General features: G+C 35.5%; 2 protein-coding genes across 3 annotated transcripts in view; one reads left to right on the top strand and one right to left on the bottom strand.

Annotated features, from left to right (window-relative positions):
- Pfdn4 (prefoldin subunit 4) overlaps positions 1-15917 on the top strand; it is a 331489-nt gene that overhangs the window by 140088 nt on the left and 175484 nt on the right. The window lies entirely within an intron of this gene.
- Positions 4618-15917, bottom strand: part of unc-13-4A (BAI1 associated protein 3) — an 84196-nt gene continuing 72896 nt past the window's right edge. For both annotated transcript variants that reach the window (XM_069503158.1, XM_069503159.1), the window contains exons 21-25: positions 15667-15892; positions 14376-14541; positions 12752-12911; positions 11639-11873; positions 4618-10459 (exon numbers count right to left, since the gene is read on the bottom strand). In XM_069503158.1, the coding sequence (XP_069359259.1) occupies positions 10365-10459; positions 11639-11873; positions 12752-12911; positions 14376-14541; positions 15667-15892 (882 nt within the window). In that variant the 3' untranslated portion in view covers positions 4618-10364. The remainder of the gene's footprint in view (positions 10460-11638; positions 11874-12751; positions 12912-14375; positions 14542-15666; positions 15893-15917) is intronic.

Genomic DNA, 15917 nt, shown 5'->3' with positions numbered 1-15917 from the left:
TCTGGTAACATTAAGAAACGTCAGAATTCCACGGAATTATAAATCGGAGTATAGTAAACTGATACTGAACCCCAGAACTTGAGACGAAATGCCATTAGATCGTACATATTCTTACTCGTGTACCTTCCTACTTACTACATGGCTTAGGGAATCCAATTTCTGAAACAAATCTTTGCTGAAGATTAAAATTTACAACTGCTGTAACCCAGGTGCAGAAAATGTTGCTTCAGATTGTAGATCAAGCTGATGCCATATTTAACCGCAATTATACAAATAGCACAATTTAACTGTAGCGTTTTTATATCTATCATCATCATGATCAACCCATCGCCGGCTCACTACCGAGCAAGGGTCAGAGTGAGAAGGGTTTTAGCCATAGTCTACCACGCTGGCCAAGTGCAGATTGGCAGACTTCACATACCTTTGAGAACATTATGGAGAACTCTCAGGCATGCAGGTTTCCTCACGATGTTTTTCTTCACCGTTAAAGCAAGTGATATTTTAATTACTTAAAAACGCACATAACTCCGAAAAGTTAGAGGTGCGTGCTCGGGATCGAACCCCCGACCTCCGATTGGAAGGCGGACGTCCTAACCACTTAGGCTACCACCACTATACCCTTTATATCTATAGTACTTATTTATTTACCAGAAATTACCCCCTGCAAACAAACTCACAAGCTTACCTCTTTATAATATTAGTAGGTTTAAATAAAATTAGACGACTTCTGTATACTAAATATATTTTGAGAATTTGAATCGGACGAAGTATTATTATCGATATAGAGCCCAAAACAGTGGTATTTTTTAAATTTGTTGTCTGTCCGTCTGTCTGTCTATGCACTTTTCACGCTGAAACTATTAAACGGAATTAAATACAATTTAGTTTACTTATAGCTTATCCATACTATCCATACTCATATTTTAAATGCGAAAGTGTGTCTGTCTGTCTGTCTGCTAGCTTTTCACGGCCTATCCGTTCAACCGATTTTGACGAAAATTACAATAAATTACAAAAACGGTAGGTACAGAGATAGCTTGCATCCCGGGGAAGGACATAGGCTACTTTTATCCCGGAAAATCAAACGCGATCCCACGGGATTTTTAAAAACTTAAATCCACGCGGACGAAGTCGCGGGCATTATCTAATATCAAATAAATAATAATGAAAATGCTGTGTAAATATAACTCATCCGCTAATTTGCTATCTACTACGTACGTGCATAACAAACCATAATCAATCTAATCAGATAAATAATTATACTTTATAATCCCAGAAGATAAGATTACAATTACTTATAATATTTATTAAATACTGACCAGCTGTGGTAGCCTAGTGGTTAGGACATCCGCCTTCCAATCGGAGGTCGTGGGTTCGATCCCGGGCACGCACCTCTAACTTTTCGGAGTTATGTGCGTTTTTAAGTAATTAAAATGTCACTTGCTTTAGGTAATAGTGAAGGAAAACATCGTGAGGAAACCTACATGAGTGAGAGTTCTTCATAATGTTCTCAAAGATGTGTGAAGTCTGCTAATTCGCACTTGGCTAGCGTGGTAGACAATGGCCAAAACCCTTCTCACTCTGACAGGAGACCCGTTCTCTGTAGTGAGCTGGCGATGCTATCCATACTAATATTATAAATGCGAAAGTGTGTCTGTCTGTCTGCTAGCTTTTCACGGCCCAACCGTTCAACCGATTTTGATGAAATTTGGTACATAGTTAGCTTATATCCCGGGGAAGGACATAGGCTACTTTTTGTCCCGGAAAGTTGAAGAGTTCCCACGGAATTTCAAATATCTAAATCCACGCGGACAAAGTCGCGGGCATCATCTAGTAGGTACATAAATCTCTGACATTGATATTAAATTTGATAAAATTATAAAAAAATAAAACAAGGTACAATAACGACCTTAAGTTGAAGTGCGGTTGCACCTAGTTTTAGTTGAACTGACTTGAGTAACAATCGGTTGCATTCGACTATAAAGGACTACGAAAGAAGACCCGCTTTGTCATTCCTTATTCAGCTTCGCCTTGCTTCAATCATGGCCTTCTTTGCGAACTTCTTCTAGCACTAACGAACACACTAGGGATAGGACAGGCAAGAGTCAAGACTACGTGGAATCAGATTTCAGATTTCATTCTGGGCACAATCTACAATAAGATAATGCTGTTTAGGCAAATGTAACGTTAGTAAAAATGTTAGCCATAAATAAATAGGATAAGCCAGTTTAACCAACGGATATCGGCCACACCTATAATTGTAGCCGAGTAGAACTTGGTGTAACGGCACTTCAAATTTTAAACCATTATACCACCAACTTCGTATTTCATTTCATACCTCTACATCGGAGATGTTTGCGTTTGGTTAATAAATTTTGTAGCCCTTTATGCGTGGATAGAATATTGTGATGTAGAGTGTAGACGCTTTTACATGGGCTCTTTAACTTACCTAATTGCACTGTCCACAAAAGGGGACTATTAGACTGATTTTAGTAAATTGAGGTCGACGATATTGTTCAAATATTTAGGTAAAATTGCCAAGCCTAGGCAGTGTTGAAAATAATTACCTATTATTCTGAGACCTAAATACTTACCTAGTGATAGTGATAATACCTAAAGGATGTTTCAGAAATGTTTTCGTTTTTGTTTCGGCTGTAGCGCGCTCTACGTAGGTAGCAGAGGGTGGGGGGAGGTGTTACGCGCTTGGGTCCTGTTGGCACCCTGCGGGTACGAAACCCTTAAAATGACCCCGCCCCCCTAATGTTCCCCCACCTCATACCCCGATTGCTATCTCGACCTGTCGTGGTCTATACCTACGCACAAATATAGTAAAACCACAGGTAAATATCTGTGTAACTAATCAATTTAGTTAGGTTAGGTTACATACTGAAAAAAAGCATACATTTCTTGTAGTAGGTACTTACTCAAACTATTTACTACTTGGGATTATAAATAAGAAATAATGACCACATAAATATGCATTTTATTGTTCTGTTATATTTCATTGGCCGCAGCAAATCAAATTATTTTTATTAATCTATATTTTATTAAAGCTAGAAACATGTACGTAACGATTGCAATATACCTATGTAATATAAATCACAATATATAGACACTTGGACAATCTACAGCACGGTTCTATAGGGACACTTAAAAGGAATATTGCGTGTAGTCGAGACAGAAAAACATAAGTATGGAAACATTGAACACGTCATAATAAGTATTAGATAATTATTAATACAATTTTATTAAGGTGTATTTTACACCTTTAGTTTGAATTAATTTTATGAAATATTTTTTTTAAATTTTTGGGTAGTTTATTATAACTTTAGAATCAAATTAAGACATTATATATAATGGCTGTCCCGGCTTTACTCACGTGTTTAGTCGACGTTAGCCCGACTAGTTTCGAACCCATCCGGGGTCCTTTTTCAAGGGAGGGGTCAGTTTAAACGCTAAAATACATATTAAGACACTTTTCAAAGAAGGGTAAAATACCCTATTACCCCGTGGTCTGCGATTATCGGTAATTTCGGACTTTTACCAAAATTCACTCAGTAAAACGTAGGTTTTACCTCAGAGACATCACGTAAAAGTCCGAATTTAGAGGTTTGAATCTCAAATCTCGAAATCAAAAATCTCAGATTAGTTTGGATTTTTACCATTAAGACTTCGTAGATCGTGCTTTTACATTAATATTTAAATGTAGGTAGGATCGAATTTGCTAGTTATTATGTATAATAATGGCCTATATCGACCACACGCTAATATAATGTACCTATAACGCGTCCAAACTATGAAAGGTAAATCATTCCTGCCATAATATGTGACGTCCTAGCTAGAAATATATTTTGATTCAATATATTTTCAATGAATTTGACCTACGAAATCCATTAAAATGTATTAAAAATGTATACGATTTCCTTTTCTTAGTTTGGACGCGTTAGATATACCTTAGTTTTTCTACTTTTAGCAAGTTTGAGTAGGTAGTATAAAATAATATATCATAAATAAACATCAATATTAATATTATTTTATATTTTGGTTAATCTGAGTATATATTTTATCGTTAGAAAAATATTTATTAGTTTCAGTTTGTTCATTCATTTCAACTTTGTTGCTTAGAAAAAGAAGTTTCTACAAAAGTGTACATAAGCAATACAAAATCGAAAGCAAGTAGCAATTTGATCCAAAATATACTACTATAGGTATATTTTAAATGCATGTAAAAGACTTTTATATACTTTGTATAGCCTAATTTAGGTAATAATTGACTTTTGGAATGGTCTTGTTATATTTTAACAGAAGATATTGATATGATTCATTTGCCTGATAGATATGGTTATTTTCATAGAGTTGCCATATTACATAGGAACCCAAGGAGCAAACTTCATTCATCAGCCATCCTAAAAATGTCAACCCATTTTAATATGTTCATAAAGAAGCGAGCGTGGAAGTTATACTCAAGTAAATATTTTAAATAAGCATTTCTGGGAATATCAATATACATACTTAAATCATCGATGGGAACTTTTCACTATTCATCAATACTTATAATAAAACTGTAAAAGGTCAAATTCTGTACATTGAAGATATTTTGAAAATTTTTTTTCGAGGGCACTCTATAATCGATACTGAACACAAAACTGTAATTTTTTCATTTTTGTCTGTCTGTCTGTCTGTCTGTCTGTCTGTCTGTCTGTCTGTCTGTCTGTCTGTCTGTCTGTCTGTCTGTCTGTCTGTCTGTCTGTCTGTCTGTCTGTCTGTCTGTCTGTCTGTCTGTCTGTCTGTCTGTCTGTCTGTCTGTCTGTCTGTCTGTCTGTCTGTCTGTCTGTCTGTCTGTCTGTCTGTCTGTCTGTATCATGGCCGCGCATCACGCTGAAACTACTGAATGGATTCCAATGAAACTTAATACGATTTGAGGTCATACTATGAGGAAGAACATAGGATACTTTTTATCCCGAAATTCAGCATGGTTCCCTTAGGAGAGGGGTTGAAAGTTAAAATGTATACTGAGCTGTAATTCATTAACGCGTAGTCCGATTTCATTCATTCTTTTTTTGTTAGAAAGGGGATATTTTAAAAATTGTTCCGTAAATATTTCAAGGTAATCGGTTTTTAACCGACTGTCAAAAAGGAGGTGGTTCTTTTTTCTACATCGATTTTTTCGAGGTTTCTGGACCGATTTGCAATTTTTTTTTTAAATCGACCAAAAAAGTTTTCGTGGTGGTCACATAAAAAATTCTGGATTCAACTCCTTAACACATTGATGGACAGTAACGTCCACGGACGTTCAGATAGTAAATAATGATACGACAGAACGCCTGTAGACGTCATAGTTATTACTCGTGTCACGGCAGTACGTCTGAGGGCGCTTGATCTTCAATACTTTTACAAGGAAGAACATGTTGTAGTGTCACCGCAAAACTAATGCGGCTTTCCTACTGTCATCGTACATAGTTCTACAACATGTCAAGTTACACACACATTGACAGAATTCCGGTACCCCTCTCCCCGCACAGTACGCTCGTGGGCGTCGTGTTTTCAAACATTTAGTCACGTAGTGCGCGTCGGCGGGAGGATTAGTGTCACCTCATACTTTCGCGCGCAAATAACGGTTCGAGTGGTAAGTTATCAACGTATTTTTGTGTTTTTATTTATCGAAACATTCAAATTCAATTCATGTAACTTACGTATAAGGTAATTGTGCTTCTAATATTAGTAGTTGCTTGTTTTGAATGCAGTTTTTTGGTATTGAAACAATAATGAATTTATCTACAGATGGCGCCTGGAGATCCGTACGAAAGGGAACAAAAACGGTTGTTAGAATTGTTCAATGAAGTTGAAACTCCGGAATCTAGTGAAGATCCATATGCTGATGATGGGGAATACGGGTCCGACAAGGACTACTATCCTTCAGGCGACGCCTATATGCGTTCTGTCACTCAACAACATTGTACATACAACCGCATTGCCACTACGCCCATAGGCAATGTATGAGAATAAGAAGTGTCATTTAGGAAGAAATTCTTAACTTGTACTGTCCACCAACGTGTTAATCCTGATGCTGCAGGGTTACTGCCACCCTGAGTTATCAAGATTCAGGAAGTGTTCATAGTGAATTCATATTGTAGGTATCAAGCAACGACTTTATTCTCAGACTTCAAGTCTCAACTCCTCAACCCCGATGATGTAGGGTACAGCACTCCTAAACTATAATGTTTCAGGAACTGCGGATGATGCAAAATTATTTTAGGTGCCAAGCATAGGCTACATCATTGAACTTCGGATCCTAACTCCTCAATCCTGATGCTGCAAAGTACTGAAGTCCTAAATCGTGGGGATTTAAAAAAAAAAAAAAAATTTGAATCGACTGTTAGGCGGAACGAAGTTTGCAGGGTCAGCTAGTTTTAAATATGTTGGTGTTCCCAACATTCGTACCAATTTTTAGCCCTGAACGAATTATTGTAACCTTGAATATCTATTTTGACCGGACTATAATATAATTTATATCCCGTAGTGTGAAATAAGCTTAATACATACTTGCATGATAGCTATCTCTTTAACTCTTGTTATACCTAACGTAAGAGTTGCGTTTCATGATAAAATACACACAGTAAACGCAAGTCCAGTGCCAATTTATTGAAAATAACTAATTGGTCCTTTTTTAGTCATCAATCTTCTAAATATATAAAAGGAAAAGGTGACTGACTGACTAACTGATCTATCAACGCACAGCTCAAACTACTGGACGGATCGGGCATGCAGATAGCTATTATGACGTAGGCATCCGCAAAGAAAGGATTTTTGAAAATTCAACCCCTAAAGGGGTGAAATAGGGGTTTGAAATTTGTGTAGTCCACGCGGACGAAGTCGCGGGCATAAGCTTGTTAGTCCAATATAACGATATTTGCCAACTTTTTTAAAACTTTAAACAAAAAACTAAATCAGCAATTCTTTATTCAAAACGCATCAAAACGCTCGCTAATTGATACGAGAGCATGAAGTACTAAAATGTGACGTCGTAAATATTGAACGTGTTTTTTTAGTTAAAATTATAATTTATTGGTTATTAAACTTATAACTTACCTACAGAGGATGTGGATTTCACGTAGGTATTTTGAAAGTAAAAAAATAATTTAACTAATTAACAACTAGGACTCACGTGATTAGTCAAAGTATGCCCGACTAGATTCGAACTACTTAATTAAACGTCTAATTAATTAATTCTATCTATAATAGATATTATCACTCACGATAGTTTAAACGCTAAAGAAATAGTTTATATTATTTGACGTAATATAGGCTATTGCCTATTAGTAAAAATAAGATAGCCTCAACTCGACTCTATTGGCTCTAAGTAGTAATATGGACAACTCTCTGATTATTATTTACATACATTTTATTATGGCGTAGATGCATTAAAAAAGCTTTAAGTAAATAAGTAGCATTAAAATCCTACGTCTGATCTCTAAAAATGTCTTGCAGAAAAATAATACGAGTATCAAAAAGCTAAACACCATGCGTTTTTCCGCAACACCGATTATATTATTATTTATTTAGTATATTTATAATAATATAGAGGTAATAAAAACACTTGTTACATCTTAAATTTTACCGTCGTTTATCTTGCGTTTATCATACCTATTAATTGAAATGATATTTTTTAGCAAGTAGCTCTTATCAGTACCCTTATTATAAATGCGAAAGTGTATTTGTTTGTTGGTTTTTGGTTTGTTGGTTTATCGGTTTGTCAATCACATCGCAACGGTGCAACGGAGACCTGGAGAGTGACATAGGCTATTTTTTATCCCGGAAAATCAAAAAGTTCCCACGGGATTTTTAAAAACCTAATTCCACGCGGACGAAGTCGCGGGCATCATCTAGTTTGGTCATAAAACAACCCCTCTTCAATCTTCTAGAGAAATGTGTTTAATAAAATATAGTTTAGAATAGGTGCCTCGGTGCCTACCATAGTAGGTATGACATACCTATTGTCTGTGGATTGGACAAAGAAGAGCTTCTTTTGATTCATAAGTATGTATAATGTTATATACAAAACATAATATACACTATTTTTTTAAAAAATGAGATATGTCTGTCTGTTCGTTACCTTGCATTGTTCATTCGACTGAGTTGAAACTTTCTACAGTTGTTGTTGGGAGTTGCGGGAACGTTTCCCGCAACACAGACTATATCAACCTTAAAAAAGATGGCGTACGAGTCGCATCCCAATTCCCAACGCATACTTATATTGAAATAAAATCGATAAATACGATATTACTATCTAAATAAGAAAATAAGAACCCAATTTTTTTTGTGAGTTTTGAAAAAAAAATACCTATAGGGTTCATTTAAAACACTTATAACCACTTAAAGTTATCTTCTTTACATGATACTAAACAGAAGGCCGTCGGTCGTCGCGACAACAACGATCGTCTTCGGCCAACTAAAAATACCTTACCTCGAAACAGCGGTCAATACAAGAAAAACTAATTAAAAATAAATTAAAAATACATAATGTATTGTAATAGGTATATATTTTGTTACGTAATTATGTAATTTCAGTGTATTTGTGTTATTTTTAAGGTACTTATGTTTTTTTTGTACGGCCCCTTGACTGAAATTGATAAATGTCCCTTAAAATAAAGATAAAAATGGCAGAACAAAAGTTTTTCAGTAAAATGTAGAAAAGTTACTCATCAAAGGTTATTACATAGTATTTTTAACCCTGTATACAAAAAATATTCTTAAGCTCGCAAAAATTTAAGATGTTAAATTATATACTCTCTTTACAAATACTTTACAAATATCCAAGCCAACATAACATAACATATTATGAAACACAATATTTGTATATACTTAAATATAATATAATGATATATTTTATTTACATCTTATTTAATAAACATCAATACATCTCCATTTATAATTATAAACTTGTATACACAATGAACATATATTATTATGTCACATACATTTATAAAATTTTAAATCGTCATAATTGAAGAGCTGGCGTGCAAAATGGTGAAATAACACTTCTGGTCAAAATCCTTTTTTCTTCTTCTTAATACCTACGGATGTTTTTAGCTCTCTAAATACTAATTTGAACTCTTTTCCTAGCAAAGTGGTCTAAAACTAACATTGAGTCCAAAGTTCGATCAAATTGGTATAGCCTCGGAACCCTCGTAGCTTTAGTTTTAAGTTTGCGTATTACTTTTGACCACTATATCTTACAAATCCAACATCTGACTATCAAAAAGAGTAATTTATTACCTATTTTGACTTTGACTTATAACTACAGTACACAAAAGCTTTCGTGCAGTTTTTTTCTCTTCCAGTAAATTTTTATTTCGTGCTATTATACTATTTTGTTCGCCAGCTCGTCAAATAATATTCATTACATTAATTTTAAAACTAACGATGAAAATCAGTCGTCACACAGACAAGGTAAATATTTTACGATATACATATATGTACGTGTTAGGTGAGGGACGAAAAGCTCATCTTAAAGCTGAATAATACGGCACAAAGGTATACGCGACAAAAAATATAAGGCTTTTCAGAAAAAAATAGTTTTAGTTGTTGTAAAAGATTATACTACAGGAGTTTTTGAAAAATTGTGGTTTTTTTATAGACCGACCCTGGTAACGGGCTGCTATTTATTGAAGCACGCTCATAGGTGTCAAAAGGTGCGTAAACCCATATCTATGTCTGTGTCGCTACGCGTAAGTGTGGCTAACACACGAGCGTACTTTGTGTTCACATTTTAAAACACAATTGTATGAGCTTTATCTATCTGCAGTTTTATGAATATATTTGTGATGAACTAAAGTATTACCAAACGTTAAAATTTATTAAAAGTTAGTAAGTAAGGTTTTAAGTAAAATAATATTTTTACAAAATGTGCATTTTGTGCTTCTACGAAGTATTTAAGGTAGGTACACACTAGAGAATGTATGTATACAAAAATAATGGTTACAACAAGTCTTAAAGTATTTGGTCGGGAGTTTCTACTAGATTCTACCAACTAGGGACATAAGCTCCAAAGGTGCATGCTATACACGTAATAAAAGACGATCTTTTGAAAGTTTATACAATATTCTCTCATGAATAGAAGAATAACACAGTCTTTGTAGTACAATTTACATTAATACTGATGTGTCGCAACATCTTAAACATTATTTAAAATTTTAATAATCCAATATTCGTTCAAAATAAATATTGCACCTAAGTAATTTATATATATTATATCGAAATCTTCAAAATATATTTTCTGGTATTGTCAAGATCAAAATGGACGTGTGCTTAGAAGTAAAGAAATACACCTCAAAATAAAGTTCAAAACAAGTTTTTGTTCAAAATTACTGTTCGGCAAAACGTAACTTTTGTTTCTTGACAAAATCGATAGCCAGTTTGTCCGTAGTTCGTGATTCCAAAATCTGCAGGATAGGATGATCTGTAAAATTCAACTTAAATTTAACAGTTTGTTAAAAACAAGTAGATATCAGAAGATATCTGTTTGTTATATCTTCATTCATACGATTCATTTTTATATGTAGAAACATATAAAAATGAATCGTTGAATGTGTTGCTGATCGCAAATCTCGAGGACAGCTGTACCGATTTAGCTAATTCTTTTTTCATAATATTCCTTGAAGTACGATGGCAGGGATGGTTCTTACGGAGAGAAAAATTTAAAAAAATCCTGAAAAAGAATCGACTGTTAGGCGGTACGAAGTTAGCCGGGGCAGCTAGTTTATTAATAAAAATATTATTATGACACGAGTAGGTAGGTAGGCACTTAAAATTAACCTATCTATCTATAAATATAAAAGGATTAGCTGACTGACTGACTGACTGACTGATGACTGACGCACTGTTCAAACTATTGGATGGATCGGGCTAAAAATTAGCATGCAGATAGCTATTATGACGTAGAAAGGATTTTTGAATATTCAATCCCTAAAATAGGGGTTTGAAATTTGCGTAGTCCACGCGGATGAAGTCGCAGGCATAAGTTAGTTTGATATGTTTAACAAACTTTTATCCATGTACCAAAAGCTTTCCGGACTATAAATCTTAACTTTCCTAAAAGTCAAGTTGTAGGATTAAGTATGTACTTATAGTAAAAGGTAACCTCCACTCTTTACGTAACTTTCCATTGTTTTCCAATGAAAACTTTCGAGTTGGACGGTACGGCAGTATTAAAATAGAGAGAGAGAGCCCGCGAGGGCCAGACCTTCGTTATTTTACAAAAGCCGAAAGTTCTTCTGCGTATTGTCCCCAACACAGGGAGGAACGATCAGCGACTATGAAGTTTGAATCATGGTGGTTTTGGCAGATAACAGAATAACAAAGGTGTAAAAAAAATCTTACGTCAAAGTATAAAGTGTATTTTTTTTAATATTTTTTCGGAATAGAATTAGAAATCACGTCATGCATTACCAGACACTTAGTATCGTGGCAACCCCCTGCCAGACACCTAAATTGTAAAAATTAAGGATGTTTGGCAGGGGGTGACTCAAAAACATTACAATGCGACCACGGTACTCAAATCATTGCCGGATGGTGGGTTTTTGCTGGCGTCTGGAACTCGGTCCTGTAAAGTTCATAATATTATTGTTGTATCACTTACTTCTATCATGCAACTGCATCAGTGGCAATTCGACCGGTCGCAATGGATCGGGCGGAGCATGGCTGTTGACTCCTGGTATTCGTGAGAGCGAAACAAACGCTTCGCCGGCAAAGTCATCGGCTGTCAACACATCTTTGTCCCACACTGAGAGCGCCAACGCTGCTTGCTGCGAGCGACATGCATCCAACGACACGCCGAATTCGAAGCATTCATCCCAAATAGGGTTCAGTGTTTTCTGGGCAAAATATAATCTGTGTTTAGTTCGCGACAGGTTGAGATAACAATCGGGGTATGAGGCGAGCGGACGCCCCACACACCCACACGTCACCCACTCTCACCCACACCGGGTTAGCGCGGGGGCTGTGCGGGTGTGCGGGGCGTTCCCTCCCCGATTGCCATTTCAACCTGTTATGTACTATGGGTATGTGCTTAAGTTAGATAATCATTATCATCATCATCATCATCATCATCATCATCATCATCATCATCATTAACCGATAGACGTCTACTGCTGGACATAGGTCTCTTGTAGGGACTTCCACACTTCACACACTTCTCCCTGCGACTCGTCTGATGCCATCCATCCACCTAGTGGGGCGTCTTCCAACGCTGCGCAAGTTATCCGTAAATATTGAAATATGAAAACTGTTTAGGTACGAATTACGATATCAACGGTTTTAAAACTGGATACGTACTTAATATTACTAAATTATTAACAAAGAAGAAACTAATTGACATTATAACAAACTTAATTAATTAGTGCGATCAATAAATAAAAATAATTTCGATTCAAAATGAATGCCCTATATAATTACGTGATAAAATCTATTATAAAATAATGTAACACGTAGTTTGCATGTAATTGTATAATAATTATATATTTAGCATGCATGTATTGTTAATGTACCTAACTTTGCAATGCCCTAACGGGGCTTCATGTAACCATGAAAGCAAATGAATAAATAAATGAATAAATGAATACGATTTGTCTGAAAATGCTCACGGTTTTTTGCGATAACTCCAAAACATATCTGACGGCAATTGTACCTTGTAATATGTAATGTACGTATGTATAAGTAGAATCATTTAATTAGAGGAGTGAGCAATACTAACCTTTTGCACGTTTGTGATTTGTTCGTGAGTCTTAGGAAAGAGGCGTTTGGGAAGCAGCTCCAGCACTACGAACGGGTCGCTTAAACCGTTGGGATCAAGTGGAATCACGTCCCGCGCCGATAACACTTCGACACACAGGGAGTCGTGATTGAAGTACACTCTACAAAACAAATACGTAATTAGTACTAATAAATATATAAATATAGGATTAATGCTATATTTTATTTGGTTTTTCGAAATATGTAAAAGGATAAGATGACTGACTGACTTACTGATCTATCAACCTCAAACTACTGGACGGATCGAGTTATGGTAGGTATACAGATAATTATTATGACGTACACATCCGCTAAGAAAGGATTTTTGGAAAATCAACCCCTAAGGGAATAAAATAGGTGTTTGAAAGTGTAGTCCACGCGAACCAAGTCGCGGGCCTAAGCTAGTTAATTGTATAGGAGATTGTAGTAGAAAATATTTCGAAAGGTAACATGGAACCCAAGAGTTTTCTTAGCCCGTAGATAAAAAGCTAAACTTAAAGTGTGAAGAACTAACCCTTAAGTTAGTTTTTCTGTTACTAGCAACGCCCGCAGCTTCGCTCCCGTGGAAATTTCGAGAAATCTTGCTTTATTCCTTGTCTACAGAATCTCTGTGCATCCGTTTGCAATGTCCAAGTGCTTAGTCTGGGCGTGTCAGTTTAGTCAGTGAGCTTTTCTTTTTATTGTATGAGATTTTTCATTAGAAGTTTTTCCACAACACAAAAGATAGTAAGAAGGTATGTGTAAAATACTCAGTGTACGTTCAGTTCAGACAACAATATTATTGTTGGTTGAAACGTTGAATTTTGTAACAAAGTGATTTCAACTGTAGCTTTTAAATTTCAGTTTGAAAACATTTTTTGGTGTCTACAACAATAGAGAGTGATTGTGCAAGATTTTATTTAACATTTTTTAAAGTGTTTTTTTAACTTGTCCTATATTCCGTAGTTCTTTTTGAACGTTATGTAAGTACATAGTTCGTCTTTTTACTGTTTAGATGTTGCAATTTTAATATTTAAATCAGTCGTTTTGAGCGAATAATCTATGCCGATTGTAGTTTCTTGATCGATACATGGACAGCTTTGTAATAAAGAATTCACAATTTAATTACAGTTTGGTAAGTCTTTAATCCAAATTATTGAATAAGTAGATGAACGCTTTACTAAAAACTAATTCTTAGCTTATGTTAGTATTACAGCGTGTTTGATAGATCAATTATTAGTTATTACATACCAGATAGTTAGTACCATAGATTCTTTCTTTTTCTCTACTACTTAACAAAAGTTCAAACAGAAAAATAAATACTTTTACAAGTACTTTTGAAGCATCAAATGGATCTACCACTGGTTCGGAATTCCTTTCCTACCGAGAAGAACCAGCAAGAAACTCGGCAGTTACTCTTTAGAAAGTCTTTTACGACTTTATTTCCGCGATCAGCTGTTTGCAGGGACATTATTATTGTTTCATTGGAGTTTCAAACAAATCTTTGAGTCCTCATATCTCCCACGGGTATCACGCTACAAGGCTCATTTTTTTTGTACATCTACGCATCGGTCATAACATTACGAATATAAGCGAATAGGTCTCACCTTACTAATATGGACCCATATGGTGATGGTAAAGGAGTCCGTGTTTGCTCAATTAATCTATCAGCTAGCCACAGCTCTAAGAGTTCTTCGGTTGGAGCCTGATGGTATTGCATCCTTTGTTCAACCCGTGTCCATTCGGCGTTGTGAACATCTGACATCGGCAGACCTAAAAGTATTCTTACTGTAGCGTCTCAATCAATATAATTATTTAAAACATCATAATTTTTGTATGTCAAAACATTCAAAACAATCTATCTCGTTTTAGCTCAGTCAGAGCAAAATCAAAGTACGCTCTAAGATCTCTAGTCTAATCTACATAATATAATATTTATCGAAAAATGTTTTTTTGCCAAATACCGAATACATATACGTACGATACGTACAGACTCAGTATTAATCAGACTAGGTCTGAAAATTTACGTATTACTATACATATACCTCCTTACTTAAAATATGAGAATTGTAGTGTGCCTACTTTGGAAACTGATATGGCAATATGATTTGATTCAAAGTTCAAACTGTAAAAGATCAGAACATGGTGCCTACATTGTTATACACGTTTTTAGCTGCACAAGAATAATTTGCAAAGCCTCTTTGATTCGGTGCGGTGGAAAGTCCTTTGTTCGTCAGCTTAAATATAGATTTTAGTTTAGATAGTATGATTGTGGGCCACCAGAGAAAACAAAGATAGCTATGAACTCACACATGTAAGTGTATTATGAGATTGCTAGAAGTTATCAGACTGCGAACATTATGTCGGCAAAGTTATTATTTAAGTAGGCACTTGATTATAAGTACTTAAATAATTTAAAGGACTAAAAGACAATATGATTTAATATTAGTTTAAGCTGTGTTAGCCTAGTGGTTAGGATGTCCGCCTTCTAATCTGAGGTCTGGGGATCGATCCCGGGCTTACCTCTAACTTTTCGGAGTTATGTGCGTTTTCTTGCTTTAACGGTGAAGGAAAACATCGCGAGGAAACCTGCATACCTGAGAGTTCTCCATGATATTCTGAAAGGTGTGTGAAGTCTACCAATCCGCACATGGCCAGCGTGGTGAACTATGGCCAAAATCCTTCTCACTCTGAGAGGAGACCCGTGCTCTGTAGTGAGCCGGTGATGGGTTGATCATGCTATACCTACTAAAATATTGCCTACCATACTTACCAGAGCTTACAGCATATTATATAATAATTAAATCATTTTGTCTTGGAAATTATTACATGGCATGAAACTTTACAAATATTAACTAAAAAAAAATATTTACATGTACGTAGTCATCTAGAATATACCTTTTCCCTCAGCATGGAAAAATTCAACCAAAAGATCTAGGGCTTCTCTGAGCCTATGGTGATAGACTCTTGGCTTCTCAGCCCCTCCAGCATCAGCCTGTGCGGAGACCTCCTTGAGAACAGCACTCCAACAACCAGCGAGAGCTCGAATGAAGGCTCGTGGTAATAACCACGTATTTAAAGACGATAGATGTTGATCCAGGTATTCTAGGAGTGGAGTTATTGCCTAAACGATAAACAAAACCATTACC

Source organism: Maniola hyperantus, chromosome 14 (genome assembly GCF_902806685.2).
Source record: "Maniola hyperantus chromosome 14, iAphHyp1.2, whole genome shotgun sequence".
Taxonomy (NCBI): Eukaryota; Metazoa; Arthropoda; class Insecta; order Lepidoptera; family Nymphalidae; genus Maniola; species Maniola hyperantus.
Note: the sequence above shows the minus strand (reverse complement) of the source record. Positions and strands in the feature narration are given on the sequence as shown.